This window comes from Nelumbo nucifera, chromosome 4, assembly GCF_055504915.1.
Source record: "Nelumbo nucifera cultivar China Antique chromosome 4, China Antique-T2T, whole genome shotgun sequence".
Lineage (NCBI taxonomy): Eukaryota > Viridiplantae > Streptophyta > Magnoliopsida > Proteales > Nelumbonaceae > Nelumbo > Nelumbo nucifera.
Window position 1 is genome coordinate 59,695,641 of NC_142652.1, and position 11,850 is coordinate 59,707,490.

Below are 11,850 nucleotides of genomic sequence, written 5' to 3' on the forward strand. Positions count from 1 at the left end.
GAGAATGGGTTTTCGAAAACTGATATGGATCAGTCAATAATATGCACCAATACGTTTTCTAAGAACCAGCCAACAAAAGAGTATTTTTGGCTGCTAGTTCCCGGTTCTGATGGTCCAACCATCCGGTCTGATCCAAATCTGACATCACTGATTTGAAGTTTTAAACCGGGTGAAGGTGGTGTCTAATCCTAGGGAGTAGGGAAAACTCTTTTCGGGTCATTCCAATTTTCCAAACCCACATGTTGATGGGTTGGGTCAAGAGTGGTCGATATCCCCTAAATTGATGGAAAAACTATTAATTAATAGACAAATGAACTAACCATAACTGCCCTTCTTCCTTCGCCGGAGAAGGATTCACAGAGAAGGGCCAAAGTTTTTCATGACTTTTTCTCCAAGCTTTTCAAAAGGAATTCGACCACTTTATTCCTTTTGGTGAGCCAAAGATCAGTCTGCAAATCAAAAGGTTGAGAATCTGATTCACGCACCACCAACTTTATTCCGTTTTAAAGGCCCTCACCCCCTTCCTTGATCTCGACATTCGAGAGTAGTCTCAGCTCAGACCAAGTGAAGGAAGGGAGATCAATTGGGATTAACAGGCGATCGTGGTTGAATCGTTCAGTATGAAGATCTCGGTTCCTGGTCATCATAATGTTGGAATTCAAGTAGTTACTTTACCAGTTTATAAATTACGAGAAGCAGAGAATCATTCTTCTGCACCTGCAACTGTTAGCCCATACCTTCTTTCCTACCATCCTTCGTCAGATAATGGCTCTCCAAGATCAAAACAAAGTCTCTCTCTCTTTCTCCATCTCTCTCACATTTAATGATTTCAGAAGAATTTAAGATTGTCACTAATGGGTCTATCATCATACTGCAGAAAAAGTGGATTCACTGATTGAATGGATGAACAAATTCGGCAAGAAAGCAGACAGTTTTGCGAATGGAGTCCGCGAGCATGGTTGGTATCTATATCTTAATACTTACCTAAAGATGCCAAATTCTAGTTTTGTTCTTGAAAACCAGTTTTCAAACTGACAAACAAGAAAATTTTCTTCTGGGTTCCTTATTCTAATCTTTTCAAGTTCATCTGTTATTTCGATAAATCAATGGGGAGAAGATTATGACTGTTTCTGTTTACTTGTTTATTCATTTTGTTGGTGTTACAGTGAGGTTGGGACCCAAGGTATCTGAAACTGTGAAACGAAAGTTAAGCTTGGGTGCCAAAATAATTCAAGGAGGTGGGGTGGAGAAGGTATTCAGACAGATTTTCCAAGTTAGTGAAGGAGAGAAATTGTTGAAGGCCTCCCAATGCTATTTGTCAACAACAGCTGGTCCTATTGCAGGCCTCCTTTTTATCTCCACTGAAAAGGTTGCTTTCTGCAGTGACAGATCCCTCACATTCTCTTCTCCAACTGGAGATTTGATCAGAATACCTTACAAGGTAATTCCAGACAAAACTTGTAAATTAATTTGTTTTGCCAAGTACCTAGAATCCCAGAAAGCCCAAATACAACAGTAGAATGACTACAGATGAGAGGGACAAAAAAAAAAGTTGGAGAAAATTTTGTTGGATGAGGAATGGCATCCAGGAGATGGATTGTGGATTAATGGGAGGATTTGAACCATTTAGGGTCCATTTGCTTCATAGTTGGAATCAGAATCGGAATTGGAATCAAAATCCCTCGGAAAAATCAGAATCAAAACAGAAAAGAATCGGAATGAAAATTGAAACCAGCTGAAATAGGATTTGATTCTCAATGGAGGGGGAGAGAATGGCCATTTCCTCAAATGGGGGAATGCCATTCCATCAGGAATGGGAATGGGATTCCATTCCATCCAACCAAACAGTTAGAATCAGAATGGCCCGACTCCAGACCCATATTCCGGCGAACCAAACAAAACCTTAAATTAATTATTAATTTGAGAACATTCCCTCAACTTTATGTTTCTCTATTATTTTGTGTCAAACCAAACCCAGCTTTAAGGTAATAAGTTGCTTCATAAATTCATCCTTAATTTGTTATTCTAGACATTCTTCGGAGGAATTCCATTGACATGTTAGTGATTTCTCTACAGGTTTTGATTCCGCTGAGCAAGATCAACAGAGTCAATCAAAGCGAAAATGTGGATAAACCAAACAGAAAGTACATAGAAATTGTAACGGTGGACAATTTTGACTTCTGGTTTATGGGATTTCTAAATCACCGTAAGTCACTCAAGCATCTCCAACGGGCCATCTCTCAACCTATCTAAAACCGAGTTTCTATAGGTCTCTGAAATGATTCCAAGATAAAGCAAATTTTCCTTGGCTTCATTAAATGTTCTTATACAAAATTGAAAAAAAAAAGCTCGAACATTATTGCACATTTTTGTATAAATTTTTCAATGTACTCTAGTTCTTCTAATTTGTGTGGATACGCAAAACCCTTCACATTTTAACGTTCAATATTCAAGATTCTGCTCAACCCAACAAAACCCAATACTTGGGTTTGGGTACATCAATGCGTGCATGATTCTTATTGCTTTGTACAAATGCATGGGAGTGCAAATAAATAAAAATGCAAATTCTGGTTTGATTTTGGTTTGGGTTTTACTTTCTTCTGCTTCATGTCTTATTTCACCTCATTTATATTGTAATGAAACAAAATAAGGTAAAATTTAAAACACAAAATAAATCAAAATTTGCACCCAAATGATTTGCATTATCATAATTTTACATCAGTACAAATAACTTTGCATTGCAACCAAATGCAGCCTAATTTGCAAATATGGTCTAAGTTCATTTCATTGTAAAAGAGGTGCAAAATAGGGTTATATAACAACTGAATTTTCTCATTCAAGAACCTGCTCAACTGAACTCAACAAGTTCCAATTCTAACTGTTTGGTTTGGTTGTATGAATCTTGTTCTGACCTCCCTTTAAAAGTTTATGAAATTTTGCCCTTCAAATCCTTCCGCCCACACCCAAAAGCTCAATGGGAGAACACAAAACCTATTGAGAAGCTTCTCTTTCCAATGTTCTTCAAGTCTTCCACCACCCAAGTATTTGTTTCTCCAATTATTTTTCTACCCATTGATAAGTTGATCTCTCTCTATTATTCAAAATCTTCCTCCCAGCAACACAAACAGAAGGGACAAAGAATAGAGAGTATGCCTTCCCACAAAGGACAAATAGAGAAGACAAATAAGTTGTTCTCTCTCTACTTCTTCTTCTTCCTCATATTGAGAAAAAAATTTTGTTTATGTATTTAAAAAAGGACATGGTATATTTAGTAATAATTGGGTTCTCAGTTGATCAATTAGGTAGTTTATCCATAAAAAAATGAATTAGATAGTTGTTTCTTATTTTTGTTCCAACTTAGGACGGGAGAGAAGAGCTACTAACTTTGATTAGTAACTGTTTGGGAAGGTGATTTTAGTTGGGAAGTTGTATGTTTTATCGGAGTTGTGACTTGGCATTAATTGGTTGTACCTTAGCTTCACCACATGACAAAATTTAAAATCTCTCTTTCTAAGCTACGAGGAGGTAATTAGCCATTTTTGGGAAATAACGTAACTAAATTGAATCAATTATGAAATTTCTTTTACAAAGAACAATTCAAATAAATGATTAACCAAGTATTTTAAACAAGTGATTAACATATCTGATCAATGGGACTAACCCTTGTAATGTTAGCTTATTTTCTACATGATATATTTTTTCTTTACTTATCATTAGCTCCCCAAGAGAGTATTTTCAGTTTTGACCCAAGCAACACTTCCATTGATACTTATTTTCATTTGCTTCTAATTGAAGAGATCATAATGGTTTAATGTTCCTCCAGTCATCCCTAGGGGTCATTTTTATTGGTATTTAATGACTGCCTCACAACAAAGAAGAGGGGAAAATAGATAAAGACCTCTGAAAGTTGGTAATATCTATGATGCTGGAAAGGTATGATACAAGAACTTTAACCAATCATCAGAACCCCTGAACTCTAAAAGGGTACTTTCTTGTAGTTCATTGTAGTAAGAGGAGTTCATAACATCACTCTAGATATGATGGTTAGCTATTAGTTGTTGGGTTTCCCTCCTCATGTGGAAGTGGGAACCACTCATGTGTTGGGGGGTTGCCTTGGTCAATATGCGAGTGACTTAAGAAAGAAGTATAGTTGTGAGACTCCTGGCATTCTCTCATTAGTGAGAAATAAACAAATTGTCATGTCTTGGTTCATGTTAGTGGAAGGTGGGACCCATTCTCCACTATGTTTTGGTTTTTTCTACAAGTCTCATTTTGTCCTAGTGTAAAGAGTCTCTTGGCATTCTAGTAACTTACATTTGTATCATCTTTTGTGAACAAGAATACTTCAATCAACTGTTTTGGTTGTTGTTTCACACTTATTCCGTTAAGTTTGGTGGGTTTTCTTGACTCTTCAAAGTTTTGCAAGGGCTTGGCTAATTTTGTTTGATGAGACCCACTCTCCACTATGTTTTGGCTTTCTCTACAAGTCTCATTTTGTCCTAGTGTAAAGAGTCTCTTGGCATTCTAGTAACTTACATTTGTATCATCTTTTGTGAACAAGAATACTTCAATCAACTGTTTTGGTTGTTGTTTCACACTTATTCCGTTAAGTTTGGTGGGTTTTCTTGACTCTTCAATGTTTTGCGAGGGCTTGGCTAACTTTGTTTGATGAGATCTTTGTCATGTTTGCTGATTGAAATACTTCTTATTTGATAATTGTTTTCTATGTATCCAAGAGAGGTTGTTATCTTTTCAAGTAGTCATCTACTAATTGGAATTAGAGAAGTTGTAACCCCATTATTTTATTGATAGTGGAAGTTTTCTAGGTTAGTACCCCATGGTTTTTCCTCTTCACATTGGAGAGGTTTTTCACGTTAAAAATTTCCATGCACCATTTCTCTTGTGGTGTTTGATTATTTTTCTCAGTGGACATTACTTGCTATTTCTTCTTTCTCATTTACATTGTTGATTTACACATTGTTAACAAAGGATTTTAATCCCAACAAAGTAGTATCAGAGCTTTGGTTAAAGTAATTTGGGTGTGTAAGTCATGGATGTTGGTACAAGTCATATGGTTATGCTGAATGGGAATAATTGGACCATTTGAAAACCTAAGAATGGAAGATCTATTGTATTGTAGGGACTTGTATGGACCTATTGAAGGAAAAGAAGCCAATTCGGAAAGGACATTCATTAGGGAATGGAAGAAAGTTGATAAAAAAACAGATGTAGAGGTTATTAGACAATGGATTGAAAATAGTGTTTTTCATCATGTTTCTATAGAAACTTCAACACTCTCTTTGGAAAAAGTTGGAAAGTCTATATGAAAGAAAAACAATGGGAAACAAAGCTTTCTTAATTAGAAAGCTTGTGAATTTGAAGTTCAAGAAAGGTACATCAATTACAGAGCATTTGAATGAAATGCAAAGCATTGTGAATCATCTCTCCTTTATGAAAATGGTGTTAGATGATGAACTGCAAGCCTTGTTGTTACTTTGGCCATGTTTGGTTCACTACTTTGGGCCTCATGCATTCTTTTAATTCTTGCTAATTCTAGACAAGAACGGGCAAGAATGAATAACATCAGTGTTTGGTTACAAAAATCTTTCCATGGGCTACATTCTTTTTAGAATGAAAAATTAGCCCCAAAGCACAAAAATTGAGTAGCTTGTAGCATAAAAATAATCATGCCCCACCTTGCTCATTTTCATTCTTTGAGGAAACTCTACCTACAAAACTGTTGTCATAGATGTTTACTTTTGTGAAAGCACTTTTATAAAAGTACTTTTACATGAAAACACTTTTGTTAAAGAAATTTTATGAAAGAACTTTTATAAAGTACTTTTACACGAAATCACTTTTACAAAAACAATTTTGTAAAAGTACATTTATGAAAAGTACTTTTGTGAAAGTAAAGTACTTTTACGAAAGCACTTTTATAAACAAACTTTTATGAAAGCACTTTTATAAATGTACTTTTACATTAAAGAACTTTTATGAAAGCATTTTTCTATAAGTACTTTTATGAAATTACTTTAAGAATGTCGGCCATCCATCAGTAAACATCTATGCTAGCGGTTCTGGAGACCAAGGCTGGCAGTTTATGAATGTTGGCATAGTTTTTTTTAAGAATGAAAATAAGCAACATATGACACTTGTCAGTCTGAAAAGAATTCATTTTTAGGAAAAAAGTGTTTGGTCCACAGCAATATTTTCTCATTCTGCCTATTTTTTCCCATTCTTGTCTATTTTAGAATTTCATCTTGGGTAAGCATGAGCAAGAATGAGAATTGAACCAAACATGGCCTTAGTTCTTTGTCGGATAGTTGGGAGACATTAACGGTGTCTATAAGTAACTCTACACCTGATTAGGTCCTCACAATGAGTCAAGTTACAACAAGTTTATTGAATGAAAAAACTAGAAGAAAGACATCTGATTCATCCCAAGGTGATAAACTTGTTACAAAATAATTGGAGGAGAAGCAAGAGTAGATATCCACAACACTGTGACAAATCCAAGGGAAGGTCTAATTCAAGAAAGGGGATTACATGATACTATTGCCAGAATTGGAGCATGTGAATAAGGATTGCAAAAAACTTAAGAAAGAACCAAAAGAAAAGGATGAAGAAAAAGAAACCATTGTAGTTGCTTCCGATAGAGAATTAATCATTTCCTCGGGTTGTGAAGAATCTTGCATTAGTCTCACATGTCATGATATGGATTGGGTAATTGATACCAATGTCTCCTACCATGATACCCCAAGGAAGGATTTTTCACATCATACAAATCCATTGATTTTGGTGTAGTAAAGATGGGAAATAGTGGTACATTAAAAATTGTAGGGAAGTGTGTTGTACTCTCTACAAGACTCAAATACATGTTTACAATGGTGAGATGGACATGGTTAAGGAAGTGTTAATAGATTTATGGCACACACGACTAGGCCACATGATTGAAAAAGGTTTACAAATTCTCACAAAGAAACAACTCCTCCCCAACACAACAAGTATGCCTTTGACTAAGTGTGTTCATTGTTTAGTTGGAAAACAACATAAAGTTTCTGATGGTGCATAATCCAGTAGCTCCCTACTAGAGGATAGCTCAAATGACAGGCTGACTAGGTCAGGCGGCCGAGTTGCAAGGAAACAGTCAAAATACCCAGGGTGGGCACTCTGATGCTTAAGTTAGCAATGAGTGTGTTATGAGAGCTAGAAAAGCGAGAAAGCAAGGGAGATGAGTGCCAAACCGCTTATACCTTCTTTAATATTTGGGGTGCCTCTATATAGGTGCAGCTTGTCATGGGCTTCATGTAGCATGTCCATGATCACTAGCCTGCCTCTCTTGGAGGTGGTTTCACACTTGGAGTCGGCTTCCGCGTAAAGTGATAGAGCTTATTCAGTTGTCTCCGAAGCAGGCGGGATGGGAGTTAGTTCCGTTGATGAGGCGACGTGATCCTAAAAGAGTCGAAGACGATAGCCCACTCATGAAGGAGTTTGGATGCCACATCATGTAGATCACCAGCCGGGTCTCAATCAGGTCAGTGGAAGCAAATCGCATCTTACGCTGACCTGACCCTGCCGAGGCATCCGTAGGTTGATCTTGTTGAGGTGGTGCCAGGACATTTAAGGCAGACGAGGTGTTTCCAAAGTGCTTCTAAAGTCGTTGCCTACATGGTGCTGAGGTGTCATGAGACAATTCTAGGATACCACATGTCACGATGTCATTGGAGGGCCAAATCACCCCTCATCAATTGTCCCCCACTCCTGAGTCGAGGTCGGTTCGGTGAAGGGAGAGATCACTGTAGGTTTCTGGCTCAAAGTGACCAGTTCAATCGGTCTATAGTTAGCTTGATCTGCTTGCTGGGCCAAACCACTAGGCTAGCTGGTGTGCATGGTTGATTTTAAATTTCAAATCGAGCAAGGAAATTCAAAATTTGGATTCACCCTTGGAAATTGAAGCATCACATCCCTATGGACCATCAGATTGAGTGCATCTCGGCTGTTGGCTGTCTACTCCCCTTAGCTATAAATAGGGGCCCCCCTAAGGGTCTCATTCACACCATTTATGAGCTTCTTGAAAAGGAGTAGAGAAAGAGGTCGAAAGCGAAGTTTGTAGTGAGCTCAAATTCAGCTTGGCAAAGCCAGTTCGGTTAGGCGAGGTTGATCACTTTCTCCAATGTGTTGGTGAGTCCTTTTTTTCTATCTAAGTTATGTCTTCAAGTGAGTCGGAGAGGAAGTCCTCCTAGTCTGCTTAAGCGGAGGTGGGTACCTCGGCACAAGAGCGACGGGGGTCCCAAACAAGGACCTCAACCTCTTAATGTTAACCAAAGACATGATCTCAATTTGGACTTACCAAGCTGAGTGGAGAGGAGATCATAGGCCTGATCTCAACTTTCCAAATTCCAAACACATTTGGCTGCATCCAGCCTGGCCTGGACCAATATCCCTAGAGTCAAAGTTGGGCTGAGACCTATGTCTTTGAGGAGGCTCTGATTACTGGCCTCCGGTTTCCCCTTCATCCTTTCATCTGCGAGATTCATAGGCACTATGACGTCTCCTTAGGTTAGCTCCACACAAATTCCATTAGGACAATTGTAGGAACCATCTCGCTCAATCACCACCTTGACTTCCCTTTGGATATAGATATATTCTCAGGACTTTTCCAGATAAAGAGAGTTCCCAATGAGCCCTATTGTTATTATTTAAGTTACCAACCTGGCTATAAGTTCTTGGGTGGCTTCCTAACCAAGGTGAGGCACTAGAAGACAAGGTACTTTTTCCTTTTTGAAGAGAACAACAAGCCTATGGGCACCACATGGAAAGCCAGGCCGAAAAAGGTTCTTGAGATCGAGTTCAACGAGGCATTGTGCAATGAGGTTCGAATCCTCATAGCTTGGTGGTTAATGATCGACGAGTCTTTGGTCGAGCCAATGCTTGTCTGGGCTGGTTTGAGCCCCGTAGGTAGGTCGGCCTGATTGTTCTTGGTTATTTTTGTACTATAAAATGCTTCATTGGTTTGGACAAACTCTTTGCTTTTCTGTTGCAGCTATGTCTAGTATCGCATCCATTCTAGCTACTTCTAAAAGGCCTTCAAAGAAGAAGAGAAGGGCTAGTGACTCCTCGGCGTGTTTGTCGGTCAAAGGCAGGTTGGTCAAGCGAGTATGCAAGGTGGTCGACCTCGAGGAGGGTGGGGACCCTATGCATGTCGATCCCACCCATGTCATCCCAGATCTGGCAACTTGCTCACCCCACGTCACTGCCCCTAAGCACATGACTGGTGCTTCTAGTTCACAAGGTCCTTAATTCATTCCTCAAGTGAGCGTCTTAATGATTGATCGGCTTCACGACCTCTCAGTCACCTTACGGATAGGAAGGGGGATCCTACTCCCCAAAGATGTTTGGGCCTTTAAGGAGCTTGATCCCATTGATGTTGGCACTCAGATGACATGGTGTATATTGCAGGTATGTAACTCAAGTTCGGACATTCATTCACAACTTTTGTTAATTTTGCGCTCTTTTGTTGTTCATAGGTCATCACTATGGCCAGGCTCTGCTAGACTAGGTCGCCACTTCAAGGTGTGAGGCCTGCAAAATGAGGGCAAACATGGAGGCCCTCTAGGCTCAGTTGGAGGGGGCCCGTCTCAGTGTTGAAGAGGACCATCAACATTTCTGCAACCTTAGTGCTGATATGAATCACAAGCTCGAGGAGGCCAGAGGGACCATCTCCAACCTGACCAGTGAAGTACAGGCATGAGACCGCCAGCTTGAAGAGCGATGGACCAAGTATACTAAAGACATTCACCGAGTGAGATTGTCGTGATCGAATAGTTCCGTTTGTCACTAGAATATGAGCGCAAGAAGGATGAATCCATTGTTCCCATTTTGAAAAGGGACTTCAAGCTATGTCATCGATTCATTCAGTCACTCCACCCCAACTTCGACTTCAGTTCTATGTCTATTAGGTTGGTCCCTAATGAGATGACTGAAGAGGTCGACTGGGAACCCCTGAGCCAAGAAGAGAAGGAGGATAAGGAAAGCGAGGAGGATGCCAAGGCGATGGCCGACGATGAGGAGGAATACTAGCTGTTGGGAGTTTCTTCTTTCTGACTGAATGTATCCCGAGCCTACATACTTGAAAAACTTAGAACTTTCTTTCTCTCTTTTTTTTTGAAACTTGTACTTCTTGTTTCTTTTGTTCGAGTGCTTGAAGGGGGGCTGACCTGCATAGGTCGGTCACCTACTACCAACGTGTTTTGAGGTCGGATCAAGGGTGCCTTGGAGATGAAAGCGGTTTGGCTTCCCCCCATTTTTTAGCCAAAGTGGTCATAGCGTAGGTCAGCTTGACCAGATCACCGATGCGGGTGGTTAGGTTTTGGAGTGGTAGCTTGTCGATACGAGGTGGCGTTCCATACATAGAATTTTTACTAACATTTTTAACTTTGATGTACATAGGTCAGAACTTGGGTAATCTTCGCAGGTTTTCAATGTTCCATGTGTGGGGGAACTACCTTCCCTTAAGGGTTTCGAGCTCATGCATCCCTTCACCGATCACCTTGCAAACCCTATAGGGTCCTTCCAAGTTATGACCTACCTTTCCCTAACTGGGTTCAGGTACCATAACTTTCCTAAGTACTGGTCGCCAAATCAAAATTGGTGTCTCTTAACTCAGGTGGTATAGTATTGGGCTACACTTTGTTGGTAGGCTATAGTCTAGATGTAAGCTAAGTCACGAACTTCTTCTACTAAGTCTAGTTGGGTCTGTAGATCATCATCATTCACCTCTTCTTTGTACGCCTCTGATCATAAAGTAGGCACCTTGATCTCGGTAGGGATGACGGCCTCGGTTTTATATATTAAGTTGAACAGGGTCTTGCTTATTGCCATCTTGATGGTGGTGCATTGAGCCCATAAAACACTGGGCAATTCATCCACCCACAAACCCTTAGCACGAGAAAGACGAGCTTTAACACCCCATAAGATTGCTCTATTGGTCACCTTGGCTTGCCCATTTACCTATGGGTAATCTATCACATTGAAGTTTTGCTAAATACCTATCTCAGTGCCCTAGTTTTGGAACTTGATGTCTTCGAACTGCTTCCTGTTGTTTGAGATCAACACACGTAGGAGTTCGAAGCGACAAACGATGTTTCTCCAGAAAAAAAAAATTTATGTTCCTAGCTTTGATAGATACTAGTGGCTCAGCCTATAACCACTTGGAAAAATAATCTATTACAACAATCGAAAACCTTCTCTACTCAGTTGCTGGTGGGAAGGGACCAAGTATGTCAATCCTCCACTGTGCAAACTGATGAGGGGCATTTTGGTCCTCCCACACAAATAGCGACATGTGGACGTTGTCGACAAAACAATGCCAAGTTAGTAGACCAACTCAGTAGGTCAGCCTGGGGCACTTCAGCCAGGAGGGCAGCCGAGTTGGGGCGAACGGTTAGGAGCCGGCAAGACGAGCTCGCCTAAACCGTTACATGCGCCCACCCTTGAGAGTGTTGATACCATGACCATGGGAACAACTTGCCGAACTGTGTGCCACAAATTAAGCGGGTGACCTATAACTGCCGTGCGAATCTAGCAACTAGCATATCAGCACACCATATATTGCGGAAACAGCTCCACCAGAGGCTCAGAGATGTTGCCCAAAACACCTGAACCCCAGATAACTATAAAAGGACTCCAAATCCAGCAAAAAAGGTATGCGTACTGATTCACTTAAGCTCTCATACCTATTCTCACGAGATTCCCATACAGACTTAAGCATCGGAGTGTTCTCCCCGGGTAAAATCTACCTAGGCACTCTCACCCTTCTCTCTTTACAGTTCTTTTCAGCTCGGACAC

The 11,850-nt window shown here is 40.0% G+C and overlaps 1 protein-coding gene across 1 annotated transcript; it reads left to right on the forward strand.

Moving 5' to 3' along the window:
* Window positions 1-306: 306 nt before the first annotated feature.
* On the forward strand, window positions 307-2,405 carry LOC104613380 (GEM-like protein 4). The gene is made up of 4 exons (XM_010281165.3): window positions 307-789; window positions 878-958; window positions 1,167-1,441; window positions 2,077-2,405. Exons 1-4 carry the CDS (start codon window positions 621-623, stop codon window positions 2,251-2,253), a joined length of 702 nt encoding a protein of 233 aa, XP_010279467.1. The 5' UTR covers window positions 307-620; the 3' UTR covers window positions 2,254-2,405.
* The last annotated feature ends 9,445 nt before the right edge of the window (window positions 2,406-11,850 follow it).